The following is a 17,063-nucleotide window of genomic DNA, read 5'->3' on the forward strand; positions in this document are numbered from 1 at the left end:
GGCATGGCAGAAAACTGCACCCTGCTGGGGAAGGGTGGCGCTGGTAGAGCTACCTGGGGTGAAGTAGCTCCCAGGGAAATACCAGGCCAGTCACCTCCCTGGTGAAAGGCAAGTAGGGGCACCTTGTAACCCCAGGCCCCACATCTCTGATGTGTTTTTCTATAGCAGAGACCTGGAAGCTGGGTGTTAGGCTCCAGGGAGTAATGTGGCTGGTTGTCAAGCCTTGTGATGATGAGGCTGGTTGCCATGTCCAGGGATGGGGCTTGGAGCCTGGGGATTGGACTTGAAGCCTGGGGATGGAGCCTGGAACCTAAGGAAGGGGCTTGTAGGCCCAGGGATGAGGTTGGGAGCCCAGTGAATGCAGAGATTATGATAAGGCTGGGTGTTAGGCCAGATGAAACATCTGCAGGGCATGGGACAAGTTAAGGAGAGTCTGGAGGATGTACAGGCCCTTGTCAGCAGGGCTGGTAAAAGGTAGCCTCCCGTCTGATTAATGTCTCAATCAGGAACATCAAGGCATGGCAGATGAGGTGGGTGGGCAGTTTGCTGAGAAACAAGTGGGCAGGCCTAGTTTGAGAGTGGCCTCAGGATGCCCACTTTTTACACCACAGCACCTCCATGTTCTCAGCGCTCGTCCAAGGGGACAGGTAACATGATGTCCTCACCCACGATGGCAGTGATAGGGATGGTAGGTCCAAGCACTGTGAACTGGGCTGTGAAACATGCCAGGGTAAAACAAAAGTAAATGTAGGTGGTCAGTGATAATCAGAAAAAAAAAGAGGGTTAATAATTTCTGTGCTAAAATATTGGCTGTATCAAATTCACAGTCTCATGGCCTGTGCATTGGCCCTTCATATTTATAAATGAACTAGCTAATTGCCTGTCAGGATGACGGATTTCAAAGGAGTGTTTACATGGCCAGCCCTGAAGGGTGGCTCTGCCCCTGCCCATTCTGTTGCCCCTCACTACTAAGCCACAGCCCTGCCAGCCCTACTGCTGCCACTCACTCCCAACCCATTGACCCCAGCTCTCACCCACCAAACTTCAGTACCCTGCTCACCTGGACCATGTTGGTGCCCTTCAATCTCTACCCATGACCCCCCACCCCCTATCCCTGCTGGTGCCCCTCACTCCAGACCCGCAGCTCTACTCTCCTATGGTGGGGTTCAGCACCCTGAAGCTCCCCCATAATTCAAAATCTTTTCATGGCCCTAAAGAGCTATCCACTTAATCAGCCATCCTGCTATTGTGCCCACTCCCCACAGCACATAGATAGACCCAGAGTAGCTGCCCACTTTCTGTTTGCAGAGGGCAGTAAGCTGTGTCTTGAGTGGCCTGACAGCCAGTAAAACCAAGATCTGCCCAGCTTGTGCTTCCATGCTAAGTGTTAGGTGTTTGGCTAATGCCTAGGGCTGCTAGGTATGGATACATTTATTCTTAGAGATAATGATGGATTTATTGGTAAGAGTATAGTTATGATTCAAGGTATGTGTTGCTAGTAGGTGTTGTAGGACTTTAGTTCCATCTTTACTGATGCCTTGTCCACCAGTGATATCAGGGTGAGATCCAGATTTGGCACCAGCTACATTGTTTGATTGTTGTTTCTGCTCTCCTGCCATATCTTAGATGTTGATGTTGCAGCCCCCAAGGTCTGGAATAGCCTGCCATCAGAGGTAGTTCAAGCACCTGCTTTGAACACCTTCAAGAGAAATCTGGATGTTTATCTTGCTGGGATCCTGCTGACTTCCTGTCCCTGGGGCAGCAGGTTGGACTCAATGATCTTCCGAGGTCCCTTCCAGCCCTAATGTCTATGAAATCTATGAAATGTTTTCTTTTTCTTGAGAGAAAGTTCCTGATAGGTAGCCCATGGGGTCTCACACCTGGATTTCTTTGTGAGGCTCCAACCTCGCCTCTACCCCACCCTTACCATATCCACGGCCAAGATGGACTCCGCTCTCCACAGGTCCTGAACTGGGATGATCCTGTCTCATCTGCGCTGCCTGCTTCCAAGGGTCAGTGACCTTCTGGCTGTCAGCCCTCTGGATGCCATCCTTTGCCTATGGACCATGGCCTTCTCATAGGGTTAGAGACAGAAAACTATGTGGACAGAATTATAGAATAAAAAAAAATGAAGTTTGGAAGGGACCTTAGATCATCTAGTCCAACCACCTGCTCAAAGCAACTAGATCACCCCAGTTAGATCATCCCAGCCCTGGCTTTATCTAGCCAAGTCATATAAAACTCCAAATTTAGAGAAATTCCACTACCTCTCTGGGTAACCTGTTCCAGTGTTTTACTATCCTCCTGATGAGAAAGGTTTTCCTCATATCTAGCCTAAACTTCTCCTACTGCAACTTGAGACCATTGCTCCTTGTTCTGTCATCTGCCACCACTGAGAACAGCCTAGCTCCATCCTCTTTTGAACCACCCTTCAGGTAGCTGAAGGCTGTTATTAAATCGCCACTGGCCACATGTACCTGAGATACTGACTGCAAAATAGCTTATTACTACTGTACAGTTGTGTTGTATGGCATGATGACTCTCATTACTGCGCAGGCATTTAATACTTGTATAAATGCTATCAACATCTCGTATAGATACAGCCACTCAGTCTTTGACAACTAAACATACCCCACCCTTGGGTTAATCATAATCTTAAGAATATAATGAACAAAAAAGGTTAGCATCTGCTGATGGGTCACTGGGATCTTGTCTTCTGGGCCTGCCACTCCATTTGGGGGCTCTTGGCTCCTGTTTGCTTAATAGTTGTCCGGGAGGTGTGGCAGGTCCCTGCCGGGCCCCTGTCTGCCCTCCTGTGTGGCCCTCCTTTGGGTCCCCGCCTCTTCCCACCTCAGCTCCATCTGACCTGAGGCTGAGCCATTTGGGTCACACCATCCAGCATGCCCGTCACTCGCTTGGTTAGCCCCAGCTGGCTCCCTGTTCAACTTGGGTCCTGTGCAGTCGTAGCTCCACAGCCTCACCTTGCTGTTGGTCTTCATCCCTCCTTGGGATTCACCTTCCGGTGCAGTGAGGCAGCGATTCACTGCTCGCACTCCTCAGCCCGGGTGCTGCACATCTCTTTCCCTGCAGTCCATGGTACCCCTGCCTCATCTCTCCAGAAAGGGTCCTGGTTGATCTGTAGTCTCTTCCTCACCGTGCTTCATGGCACTCTGCGACCCTCTACCCGCCACATTGCCTAAGGGTGCTGCTGGCCCCTGTGTGCTGCCCTCTGCTGCATCTCCCGGGTCTCCCCTTGCAGCCCCGACCGCCTGTGCCAGTGTCCTGGCAAGCCACTTCTCCCCCGCAGCATTCCCTGGTGTCCCTCCACTCCCAGGGTTTGGTTTCCCTGGGTTGCTGTCTCCTCTCCAGTACTCAGCTCTCTCCCTCCACATCCTCCATCTAGCCATGTCTTTGGCTGCCTTTTGAGCAGCCCATGCCTCTCTCTGGCCATGTCCACTTTCCCTGCTGATCTGTAGGCTCAGGCAGCTCTGAAACTTCCATGTCTGATTTTGCCATCTCAATGTCTTTCCCCAGCTATTGCTCCTTGCTGCACCTGCGGTGAGTGTCAGAGTGGGTCAGGGGGAGGGGGTTTGGGATGAGTTGTGGGGCTTTCTCCTCACCTCTCACAGTGTGGTTATAACTGTGGTTAGTGTTATACTCATTGGAAGTCCCAGGGTTAACACTGAAAAGCAATGCATCATTCAGTAATACCTACAGTCCCACCCTACAAATGTGAAGATTTGTCTTAGTGATGTTTTGTTCAGAGAGAAAAAAATGCCCTGACATACCTGATTCCTGCCCCCCTGCCCTAAAAAAAAATACCCCCCAACAAAAACCAAACCCACAACTAGAAAAAAAATCATTAAATGGAATGGAAAAAAGAAAAATGTAGCTATATGTGCCTCAAAAAAATTCTATTTACTAAATATGTGAGAATATTAAACTCTTGAGAATGATCATACAATAACTCATGTAATACAGGGTTTTGTCTGTCTGTCTGTCTGTATGTCCATAACACTTTTGCCTAACTGCTCGTGTGCCGATTAGCTGCGTGGCCTATGTGTGCAGGGGTGGAGCCAGCTGAGTTAAAACAGGAGCCCCTTTGCCAGTGCCACCACCTTCTGCAGCCTCCAGTGTGGTGGCTCCCTCTGCCCCACCTCCACAGTGGCAAAAATCTTTAAAAGCAGTGGAGTCAGGTGAGGAAAGTCAGGACCCCCTCCATTGGCCTCACCTCCTCCTCAAACCTCCAGTGTAGGGGCTCCCTCCACCCCACCTCTACAGTGGCAAAAAAAAGAATAAAAATGGGTAGAGCACTTTAAAAGCAGTGGGGCCAGCTGAGGAAAGGCGGGAGCTCCTCCATCATAGCAGGTCGGACACAAAGTGGGGAGGAGGGGGAGCCGGGTTTGACCCGAAGCAGTGTAGAGGGTGGACCTGGGTGGAACCTGAAGCAAGGCAGGAGTGGGGGAGCTGGGTCAGACCCCAACTGGGGGGCAGGGGTGGGGTCAGACACCAACTGGGGAGGGAAGGGTGGAGCGGGGTTTAACCTGAAGGAGAGGGGATGGGGGAAGCGGAGTCAGACTCAAATGGGGGGTTCAGTGGGGTCAGACCCCAACTGGGGGGAGGGGGGTGAGTTTGGACCCAAAGCAATGGGGAGGGGGAGGGGGAGAGGCAGAGTGGGCTCGGACCCAAAGTGTGGTGGAGGATGGGGTCAAACCCAAAGCAGGGGGAAGTGGGTAGAGTGGGTTCAGACCTCAACCAGGGGTCAGGGGGCGGGGTTGGACTAAAAGTGGGGGGGAGGGAGGGGGCAGGGTTGGACCCCAACTGGGGGGGGCAGGGGGAGTGAGGCCACATCCAAAGCAGGGGCAGGATCAGGGTAAGACCGTAACTGGGGGGAGGTGGGACTGGGGTTGGGCCTGAACCAAGGGGGAGGGGGGAACTCAGGCAGACTCAAAGCAGAGGGAAGAGGGGGTGGGGGTGGACCTAAAGTGGCAGGCAGGGACAGGGGTGGAGTGGGGTCAGACCTGAAGTGGGGGAGAGGCAGGGGTGGTGTTGGACCTGAAGTGTGGGTGACCCAAAGTGGGTAGGGGGTGGGGCAGACCCATGCTTTTGGGCGGGGAACTTGCTGGGGCGGGATGGGTTTTACCTCTCTCCTAAAGGCAAGCATGTTTTCTCTTCCAGGTTGGCTGATCTCATACGGCGAGCTTTAAACTAGCCTCGCCGGGGGAGGGGGCTGCAGGAAGATGAGGAGACGCCACCCGAGCAAGACAGGTGACACGTGCAAGGAGTGCCCAGGTAAGAAACAGGGGTCTGGATTGTCTTCCTAATCGGGGGTGGCAAGCACAGCTATGCAAGGTCTTATATGCCTGTATACCAATGCTCGGAGTATGGGGAACAAACAGGAGGAACTCGCCCTCAGAATAGCCAGTTCAAATCCAGGCATAGTAGGGATCACAGAAACGTGGTGGGATTCCTCCCACAACTGGGCAGTGAGCATTAGGGGCTATAGGCTGTACAGGCAGGATAGAGAAGGAAGGAAGGAAGGGAGGGGGTGTGGTGCTCTATGTCAAAGAGCAATTCACATCTGCCAACAAAATGGGGTCGGAGGAGGGGCAAGCTGAAATGCTTTGGGTCAAGATACAAGGGGGTCGTAGGGAGAGGGATTTAACTGTGGGGGTCTACTACAGACCCCCCAACCAAGGGGAGGAGCTGGACCGGGAATTTTTGGGCCAGCTTTCAGAGGCACTTAAGGCAAGGGATGTAGTTGTCATGGGTGATCTAAATTACCTGGACATCTGCTGGGAGGAGCAGTCAGCCAGGTCGGACTGTTCCAGGAGGCTCCTGGCCGAGATACAGGACCTTCACTTAACCCAGGACGTGCACAGGCCCACCAGAAGAAATGGCCTGTTGGACCTGGTCCTGGCCAAAGGCGATGATCTGGTAAGGGGGCTCCAGGTACTTGACCACCTGGGTGATAGCGATCATCGCTTGCTAGAATTCATCATCCAGTGCAGGGTGTCAAAGGCCTGCAGCAAGGCGGTAGCCCTAGACTTCAAGAGGGCCAATTTCAACGAGTTGAGGAGATTGGTGGGAGAGGCGCTGGGGTTCCCAAGGGCAGGGGAACTCAGTGCCCAAGATGAATGGTCGTTCCTTAAGGAGACGATACTCAGGGCCCAAGGGGTGACAATTCCAACAAGAAGCAAAGAAGGGAAGATTGCCTGAAAGCCTCCCTGGCTCACCAAGGACATCCGGGAATGCCTGGTTGCCAAAAAGGCGGCATACACCCAGTGGAAGGGGGGCGCTATCTCCAAAGAAGAGTATACCTGCACTGCTCGGGCCTGTAGGGGGGCTGTTAGGAAAGCTAAGGCAGACATAGAGCTAGGGCTAGTGTCCAAGATCAAAGATAATAAAAAGCCCTTTTTCAAATACATAGGGAGGATGAAGAAGTCGCCAGGAAATGTGGGGCCCCTGCAAGATACACTGGGCAATCTGGTGGTTGCGCCAGAGGAGAAGGCATCTTTAACAAATTCTTCACCTCCATTTTCTTGTGCAGGGACTGGGACACCCCCACCATGATTCAAGACGGACTCGAGGGGAACGCCTCCAGACCTAAGATTGAGGAGGACCGGGTTAGAGCGCTTCTGGAGGGGCTGGGCATGTTCAAGTCAGCAGGTCCAGATGCTCTCCACCCCAGGGTGTTGAGGGAGCTAGCAGGGGTTATTGCAGGGCCCTTGGCATGGCTTTATGAGCGCTTGTGATGTTCGGGCCAGGTGCCAGATGACTGGAAGATAGCCAATGTGGTCTCCATCTTTAAGAAAGGGAGGAGGGAGGACCCGGGCAACTATAGGCCCATCAGTCTTACCTCAATCCTGGGGAAACTCTTCGAGAAGATCATCAAGGAGCACATCTGTGATGGGTCGGCATTGGGGATGATGCTCAAGGGCAACCAGCACGGTTTCATTAGGGGCAGGTCATGTCAGACTGACCTGATTGCCTTTTATGACCAGGTCACAAAAGCACTGGATGCAGGTGTCGCCGTGGATGTAGTCTTTCTGGACTTCAGCAAGGCCTTTGACACTGTCGACTACCCCATCCTCATTAAAAAGCTAGGTGACTGTGGCATGGATGCCTACACGGTCAGATGGATTGCTAATTGGCTAAAGGGTCATACTCAGAGGGTGGTGGTGGACGGGTCATATTCGACCAGGGGGAAGTGGGCAGCGGAGTCCCCCAGGGCTCGGTCCTTGGGCCCGCGCTGTTCAATTTCTTTATCAGCGATTTGGACAACAGGGTGAAAAGCAACCTGTTCAAATTTGCTCATGATACCAAAATTTGGGGTGTGGTGGACACGCTAGTGGGGAGGGAAAGACTGCAGAAAGACCTGGATAGGTTGCAGGGGTGGGCTAACAAAAATAGGATGTGTTTCAATACTGACAAGTGCAGGGTGCTGCACTTGGGCAGTAGTAACTGGCAGCACACTTATAAGATGGGAAACTCCCTTCTTGAGAGCATGGAGGCAGAAAGGGATCTTGGAGTCATCACTGATTCCAAGATGAACATGGGCCAACAATGCGAGGTCACGGTCGGCAAGGCTAACCGGACCTTATCGTGCATCCACATGTGCATCTCAAATAGGGCCAAGGAGGTGACCCTCCCCCTCTAGCGACACTGGTCAGGCCACAGCTGGAGTACTGTGTCCAGTTCTGGGCACCACACTTCAAGAGAGATGTGGATAACATTGAGAGGGTCCAGAGGAGGGCCACCCGAATGATGCAGGGACAGCAGGGCAGACCCTACAATGAGAGGATCCAGGACCTGAACCTGTTCAGCCTTCACAAGAGAAGGCTGAGGGGGGACTTGGTGACCATCTATAAACTCACTACGGGGGACCAGAAGGGTTTGGGGGAGACCTTGTTTCCCTTAGCGCCCCCCGGGATAGCAAGGAATTACGGCCACAAATTGTTGGAGATTAGGTTTAGATTAGACATCCATAGAAACTACTTCACAGTCAGGGCGGCTAGGATCTGGAACTGACTTCCAAGGGAAGTGGTGCTGGCTCCTACCCTCGGGGTCTTTAAGAAGCGGCTCGATGCCTACCTGGCTGGGGTCGCTTGAGCCCAGTTTCCCTTCTGCCCAGGCAGGGGGTCAAACTTGAAGATCTACAAGGTCCCTCCCGACCCGACTTCTATGATTCTATGATTCAAAGCAGGGGAACTGGCCTGGATTAAGATTTTCATCCCTGCCGCCCCCCACCCCCATCATTCTTGACGGGGAATTTGCTAGTTAGAAAAGAAACAAGGACAAATACTTACACAAACCCCATTTTGATACTTTGAAATTACTCCAAGTTTCATGAATTCATGCTCTCAGTGTAGGAACCATATACTTGGTGATACCATCGTGCTCAGCGATATTTAGCAGTATCCCTGTTCTGTGCCTTTTCTATTAACTATCCTTCACTTTCCTTCCACCTTCTTTGAGTTTCCATCTGTCAATGTCTCAATTTCTACTCTGGAAGAATCCATTTGTATTGTTAAGGACAATTGGAAACAGGCTGCACGGTCTATTGGGCCATTGAATTTGGCTTCTTTATCTCAACCACTTTCTGTCCCTGAAACTTCAATAGTCTGGAGATCCCCTGAGCCAACAGCATCATAGAGACTGTACAATACAAATCTAGAAGAAGGTAACAGTCCTCCATAATCAGAGAGGTGAATATGTCTGAGGTTAGAGACACCAAATTAAAGGTGCTGAAAGACAATATGTTTGTAGGAGGTGAATACCCTGTGTTAGATTCCCCAGACAAATGATACTATGACAGAGTAAACTCAACCTTAGAGGTTGCAAGCCATAATGTCTAAGATATGAATGTTAATCTGTGCATGGAGAATGTGATAAGTCATATTAGCACCCTGTGATACTTTCTCGGACTATACTGAAGCAGGAGAATTTAGAGTAAGGACAGTAACAGGGCACCCACTTATAATGTTAGATAAAATAATCAGACTGCCCCATATGCATTTAAGACTGTAAATTGACCATCATCTTCTTAAAGTAAACTAAAATACCTGACATAAAATCGCACCATTTGTTAAAAAATTAAAAAGGAGTATTTTAAAGGAAGGTTTGGGGCCAAAAATTAGTTAAAACTAAATAGAAATTGGAGGTCAGAAATAAACTTCCAAATGGAAAGGACTGTGTGAGGGACGCTTTTTATGAACCAGTCTACCACATGTCCTGTGAACATGCCAGGATAGACCCCCTACTCCTTGTCCCATGTCTCAGGGGGGAATCCTGCCCAACCTAGAGCCAAGGACAGAGCCTCTCCCCAGCAAATGAGACTGGAGGGGAAGTGAAGATGGGGGCCTTGGTATCAGCATTGAAAAATTCCACCTTCCCCCCATCGTAGTCCAGACAGACCCTGATCCTCCTTGGGACCTGACTCAGGGACAAGGGGGTCACCACAGGTGCTGTGAGGGCCTTGTACTGGCCACCCCACTGTGCCAGAGACCAGATCCCCTCTTCAGGGTTAAGGGTGATCCCTCGTTTCCTCTTCACAGACTCTCTGGCAACCCCCATAACCCAGTACTTCCCGTGCCCCACTTCTACCTCCCAGTAATGTGCACCTGCGCTGAATCTCACAGCCCAGCACGCAACACTCAGAGTCAAATCTCCCAGGATTGTCAGGCAGATCCTGCCATGTGTCCTCCCAACTCACACTTTTCTGATCCTCAGAAACAAGGAGTTGTGGGTGAGCCATGTCTGGATCCAGAGTCACGTTTGCTGCAGGGGGGAAGATAAAACCAGAATGTAAGGAGCCGGGCTCAGTGCTGGGGGAGGTTGGACTGAGTCAGTGCCAGAACTTGCCCCAGCTGGGGAGAAAATATGGTGAGCCTCCTGCCTGGTGCCCCTCTCAGCCCTAGCTGTGCTCCTGCTGTGGTGTCCTGACTGGTGAACTAGGGAGAAAGGATGAAAGGAAAGGAAACCTCAGCTGACGACCAGAGTTCCCCAATCTTCCTGATGGATCCAGAAGACCTCCTATCTGTAATCTGGGGTCTGTTCCTTTTTCCTCACCCAAGGGGGAGGATCACAGAGAAGTTCTTGCATGCACCGATGGGTTCCTCCAAAAAAAGGCAGACGCAGGGGAAGAAATGATGCTCCCTCATCCTTCCCTGCACATCAGCTGCATCCGCGCTAGGAAAAGGGGTGTGGAGCAGCAGTATCCTAGCAAAGACAAGGCAACCGTGGGTTTATCCTGCCTTCGTTCTGGTAGGCAAGGGACCAAATAAGGAGCAGTTCAGATCTACCTTATCAGTAGACCCACACTGCAGACCTGCACTGCCCTGTGCTGGATAGGACAGAAGCAGACAAAGTGATTAGATTTATTTAAAATCATCTGTTCTACCGTTTCTCCCAGTGCCTTTATCTCACTCTGCTGTCATTTCCTCTCTCTGCCTTCATGGCTGAGCTGAGTGCAGCATGTGTCTAAAGCAGGAGACCACTGGCTCAGTTGAAGCCCTGACAATAGGACAGTCTCTTATGAAGGACTGCAGTGAGACATAGTGTAACAAGGGTGGGTGAGCAGGATGCCAGCCCCAGCAGGCACCAGAGTGGTGGCTGCCTGAGGAGTCTGTGTGTGGCTACAGCAGCAGCCCTGCACTGCTCCTGCAGCAGCAACAGCGACAGCATGGGGGTGCTGGGGAGGGGGAAGATCATGCAACAGCAGTATGCAGGGACTTTGGGGCCTGGGACAGGTAAAAACTTTCATTGTGAGCCTTTCATTTAGCCTTACAATCAGAGTTGTTAAAGTGCAATGAATAATGAAAGAAAAATGAACAAATGGCAGTAGAGGTTGAAACAGTCCGCTCCTTCCTTTATTGCAAATAGAGGGAGTTCTTTTGTTACAAATCTCCTTCTAATTGTATTGAAAGCGGGCTTGGGTTTAGTGGGGTTTTCTTTGTCTGTTTCATAGAAAGAAAACCCAAGCAACCAACCAATTTGTAATGTATTTTGAACGTAGAAATAATGTAGGTTTTACATTAAGAGTGGAACAATGACCGCAAGATCATTTAGACTTTCTACTATTAAGTTACCTGACAAAAATGGTATCTACTTCAGAGTAAAAAATGGATCTTTCAGCTAAATCTCTGTCAAGCAGCTGAAATTCACTTCCCTGACTAATCCTGCTAAAGTTCTGTGATGTGTCCTGAGTCCTGTTTTCTTAAAATAGACTGAAACAGAAATTTAAAAAAAATTGAATATCAAGTTCCCTGACCAGTTCCAGCTATAAAACAGCTGCAGAGCTTAATCATTGCCTTTCCTTCTAGGTTTACACATTTTTTTTCTTCCAGGCTAACATCTGTGATTTCCTCTTGCAGTATTTGCTAAGTTGTAAAATGAAACAATCAGCAATGAGGAAGCTGGAGCAATTCCAAACCGTCACATTGCAGTCAGCTCTTAAACTAATACGTTTCAAGAAACACAGGGCTGGTAGAGCTTCTGGCTCACTAGCCTAATCCTCTGCATTCCCAGAGCCTCTTTACCCAAAATTTACTAAAAATCCCACATGCCAAACACCCATTCATATATATCATATACAAGGCACAAAACCAAAACCATTAAGAATATCCTAAACATGTTTAGCCCTTTAGTGGGCTGAGGGGAGGAGGGTTCAAAACCACAAATCCTCTGCCATTCTGAGAAGTACCCTAGCTATTTAACTGTTGGTGGCAAGACAATCATTTTCCTTTTTACCTTGATGATAGTCTAACTTCCAGTAGTCATTAGCATTTGTTGACTATACTTTCAGGCCTTGGAGGACACTGTGTGCCCACAAGGGACATACATATTTGCCTGGCCAGTGCCTTTTGCATTCCCAGAGTGTGCATGTTATCTTCTAGGCAGCCAGAAATAGATTTCCTACCTGTTTATAAGTGGAATTTTGGCATTTACACAACTAAAAAATGCCATGTAGACAAAGAGATATGAATACTTACAGGACCAGGAGGGGAACAGATTGCCACCCTTTATATTTTGTTGCCTTTTCTTTCAGCAAATATCAGATAATTTTTTTTAACAACACACCTGGATCTTGCTGATTATAATTGAACTTGATGATACACGTTCTTTAAACTGCAGACACAGATCCTACCCTAAAAAAATATACTTGTCATTACTCATGTTAAGAGCTATGAACCTTTTAGGACCCTTGCTGCTTTTCTTCCCTTGAGTTTTGGGAGTCTTGACCATCACATGTAATTCCAGATAGCACAGAAAGTGTTATCCGAACTGTTTTAGCTGTGCCAGTTTAAAGAATGACTTGTGTCAAACCAGATGGGACTGTGTGAATTAAGAGTTTACTCCTCTTTGCTGCTTCCCAGGCATTAATGGGAGAGGAATAGTAAGGATCTTCTTGCTTATCTCAGTTTTCTATTAAGAATGTAACAACAAGGCGATCTTGAAACTTCAGAGGCATACATTTTGTTGATTTTTTTGGATCTATTTTTCCTTTCTTTAACTATCCCCCACTCTTCTAGAAGATCCTTTTCCTGCTCTAATGTTTTCCAGTTGGTTTGTTGCTCCTGAACATTGTTGCTTGCTCATCATGCATCATCAGAGGATGAGGGCGCTATCTTGTTTTCTCAGTATAGCTTGGCCCTTTTAAAGGAGGGGTAAATAACACTGTGAAATTCCTAAGGGGGCTTCTACTATAAGAGAAAGTTGAGTAATGAGGTTGGGGGGTAGGTGCTCACCATGACTTGTGTGGGAGTCCAAGGTGAAGGCAGCCCCCTCTCAGAACTCCCAGGGAGAAGAGGAGAGTGTCTAGATTGGGGTTTTTCTAAGAGAATGGTATTGCATTTTACTGTCCATGAACATAAGGATAAGGGCTGGTTTTGTATAAATCCCTTTAGCGAATCCAGTCTGACACTATTTCCCCCTGAATCTTAAAGAGCTGAACATCCTAGGGTACTAGCAGATGAGATACAGGCCTTGAATCTGCCATGTAGAAGAGTGTCTTGTGCAGAGGAAAAGATCCTGAAGCCAATGAGTGTAAGGAGGACTGGCACTTTAATTTGCGTGGGGACGAGAGGCATGTCTTTAAAGATTACCACAAATCCTTTGTAAACAAAGTGAAAAACAAAAGGCAACTGTAGAAACCTCAGGGACCTCAGCACTTCCAGCTCCTCCCCACCCCCCCAACTCTGCCCAGAAGCAACAGAGAAAAAGGACCAGAGGAGGACAGGAGGGAAATCCTGCAGGAGGTAAAAACAAAACAAAACAGATTGGCATCTGGCAAAGAGCACAAGCCAAGGAAAAGATCTTCCTAGCCCAGGCCCCCTTACATTAGCAGATTGAACAAAACCAAAAGGGAAGCCATGACCAGCCTCACAAACAGAGCAGGAGTGAGGCATTGGTCAAAAAAATCCATAGTGGGGATGGCAGCAGTGTTCTGCTGGGAATTGTACATTCTATGCCCAGAGGACCTGAGGCCATGCAGATCTGCCTGCAGGAGCTCACCTGGGTCCTCCTAGGGAAAAAGGCCAGATGCTTGTGAAGGAATGGATGGTGAAGGAAGCCCCCAAACTCTCCATAGCTTAAAGAATGGTAAGACTGCTGGGGCAGATAGACTGCCCAAGGAGGTCCATGTTACCTTCTGGGACCAGGCTGGCTCCGAGCTGCTGGAGGCCAATAGGGAGTAGTTGCAGGATGGTCATCCATGGACTGGGATGGATCAAGGCTTCATAACCCTTCTCTACAAGAAGGGGACAAGGGAGGAGCTTAGGAAGTGAAGGCCCATAATGTTCCTGAACTTTGAGTATAAATTGATGGGCAAAGTATTGGCTGAGTGCTTCAAGCCTGTTATAGGTGCCGTGCTGGACAAGGACCAGACATGTGTGTTGCCAGGGTGCCAGATCCATGGAGCCCTGCTGAGCTGCAGGATGTGCTGTGGTACCAACAGGAGGGAGAGCAGAACATTGCTGTGCTGAAACTGAGCTGGGAATGGTGTATGAATGAGTATCCCAATGGCTCCTCTTCAAGATGCCAAAGAAGACAGGCATCCTCCTGACCTTCATCACCTACATAATGATAATGTACACTGATGTGAACAGCAGGGTGCTGGTGCACAAGTTCCTGATCACACATAAGGCACATTTCTTTCTCCATAACAGTCTTTGTGGTTTCACCATTTCAATTTTTTTCAGATACTTTTGCTTCAGACATTTTACCAAATCTGCTTCTTCATAGGGGGGTCTTTGGAAATCTTTGGACTTTGCGGTGGCTGTTATTCATGCTTGTGCTTGGGCCCTGGCCTTTCTCTTTTCCCTTTATTGGAACTGTGTTATTCAGTTACAGAATACTGTGCCCTTGTGTGGGCTCATTCAGTCCACATCAAACTAGTAGACACACAACTGCATGCTACAATGCATCTTGTGTTTGGCACATTGCACCCAACTCCACTTCCATGGTTACTAGGCCTCAGTAACATTGTTCCCCCTCATCTCTGCAGCACCAATGCTGAAGTTAACTTACTAACCAGACTCCATGGTAATCCTGTGCTGCAAATGCACTGGGACATATTTCACTTACCAATAGCTTGGCTTCCCTCAAGACACCCAATATGGTATACCCTTTTAAAATCTTTTGACTTAACTTACTTAATCAATGACAGAAAGAATGGTCAGCACAAGCACCAATCAAATACCACACCATCTCTCACCCTACAGTCAATTTACCAGGATTTAACTGGCTATGCCATTATTGGGCACTTGAACATTTTTGAAGTGGACAGGATCACTGTGCCTCAAACCCATACCAATGAAGCCTTCACAATGACGAATGTCATTGTGTACAAGTTCAAACTATGTCCCACTGTTGACTGATGTATATTTACTTTGCTATCTGATGGCTCTTCACACTGGTGATGAGGTCACATTAACGTAGCTGAAACAATATGCTGAAACTCCATGTGCTAAATAAATAAATAGGCTGAATTTACTCATTTCAGAGGACTCCTTCTCCTCTCCTTTTTGCAGGATGAACCCTCTCACTAGGAGGCTTGATACTTAAAGGTGCTTTCACAACACAAGTAAAGAACTCCAGAAATTGGGGAAAATTCTGATCCAACCTGGGATTTCATGTTACAGGGCAAACAAATGTAAGGTTGTTTTAATTTTAGCGGCACAGCTTTAACTACATGTCACTTGAACTCATAATCCCTGGGCTTGTAAACCTGTGCCTTATTTATCCTTTATACCACAGGGGACTTGTCAGGCCTCATTAGAAGTAGGCTTGAAGTTTTTATAAACCAATACCTAAACTCAAAGGGGAGCTTTGTGTTGTACCTAGGTCCAGAATGTAGGGGTCATAATTGTGATTGGGTTTAAAGATGTATCCTACAGGTGCCTTTGTCTTGGTTCCCCAAATTAGGATAATCCTAAAGAAGGTATCACAAAAGAAGCTTTTCTCACTTCAGTTTTCACAGATTTCGATGAGAAAAGGAAACATTGCACTGGTTTTTTTTTCAGGTAGTGGACCCTGGCAAATGTTTTCCTTGAAGCTGCATATTTGTCACCTTTCCCCCTGTAATAAGCCTTGTTTTATTGCAATGTTGTTTCTAAGTGGGGAAATTTCTTCATGGTAAAACCTGGTGAAAAATGCTATTTTCCCAGGTTGCTGCAATGAGGCTGGAGCCAGATTGAGAAAGTTGATGTTTCATCCAAAAATTGGGCCCAGCCCCTGTTACTGCAGTGCAATGCCTGGCATAAGGTTTACACATGCCTACTTAACATGGAGCAAAGGGTCATGTTTTTGTTGGGAGAAGCAATGAACAGCTAGGCACAGTGGCTTGTGTCTGTCATCCAAGTGTCTGGGAGGCTGAGGCTAGTGGGCTGCTTGAGCCCAGGAGCTCTAGGCTTCAGTGTGCTATGTTGAGCAAGTGTCCAGACTGGGGTCAGTATTGGCATGGAGACTCTGAGGGAGCTTGGAGTCTCCAGGTTGCTTAAAGAGGGGTGAACCGGCCCAGGCTGGAAACAGAGCAGGTCAAAGCTCCCTTGCTGACTGGTAGTGGAACAGCACTTGTAAACAGCTCCTGTGGCCTAACCTGGGCAAGAGAGGGGGACCTAGCCTTTTGCCAGGCCCTTACTTCTGAGAAGCTGTCCCATAGTCCCCATGAGGCAGGACTCCTGAGAGATGAAAAGAGGGAGCTGAATGCCTGGCCTAGTGGAGGGTCACTCTGCAAAGCTTAAGAATCAATCCTGCAGGGAGGGGGAGGGGGGCACCCCACAATAGGATCCCTTGGGGAAGCTCAAGGCTCTAGTGCATGGGTACAAGAGATGACAGTGCTGCCTCAGTGGCTACAGGGAAGGAGCAGGTCCACCAGCACACTCCCATCCTGCGGCAGAGAGTACTTTATGAAAAGGTGAGGATGCAAAACTGAGACACTTTCTCCCCGTCTGTCCTAGACATCACACTCCTTCTCTGGTATTTGTTCTGCTCTCCCATGGGTCTTACAGGTCTCAAAGGAAAGGGCCAGGAATGTAAGGCACCCTTCAAGCATTCATGCCTTCAGGTTCTTGCTCGAGGACTTGCCACAGCCCCCTGGTAGGAGCTAGTTAATCCCCTCCCTTCAATGATATAGGGTTAAAAATCCCAACCCCTGCTTCCTGCAGAAGGTTGAGGCCTCTGCCACAAGCACAGCTGGCACTGAGACCAAGTGACAGCAGAGAAGGAAGAGGCTCAGTCCAAGGAGAAGGAGCCATCACCTTAATTGGATGATTTGTCATAGCTCTTTTGCTCAAATTATCCCTCACAGGATGGCTTGGCCTTGTCATGGCCGTGTCGTGGGTGGTCCTGTCATTGGCAGGTTACAAGCCACAAGCCAAGGGGTTACAGAGAAGTCTGGGGGGGTTCATGCCACCTTGGTGTGGCGCAGGTCAAGGTTCCACAGCAACAGAGGGAGAAGCTGATGTTGAAAGGGAGACAGAGGAGCTGGCTGCATTGGTACTGTCTGTAGTTCAAAGACTGGGGAGGTTGCAGCTGGTGGCTTACTTAAGTGCAGGAGTTTT

General features: G+C 48.9%; 1 protein-coding gene across 1 annotated transcript in view; it reads left to right on the forward strand.

The window, feature by feature from the left end:
* The first annotated feature begins 670 nt into the window (after positions 1-670).
* Positions 671-17,063, forward strand: part of LOC102558641 (olfactomedin-4) — a 64,523-nt gene continuing 48,130 nt past the window's right edge. Inside the window, exon 1 of the mRNA XM_059714047.1 lies at positions 671-688. Within this exon, the coding sequence (XP_059570030.1) occupies positions 671-688 (18 nt within the window). The remainder of the gene's footprint in view (positions 689-17,063) is intronic.

The sequence above is a fragment of the Alligator mississippiensis genome, chromosome 11, assembly GCF_030867095.1.
Source record: "Alligator mississippiensis isolate rAllMis1 chromosome 11, rAllMis1, whole genome shotgun sequence".
NCBI classification, from domain to species: domain Eukaryota; kingdom Metazoa; phylum Chordata; order Crocodylia; family Alligatoridae; genus Alligator; species Alligator mississippiensis.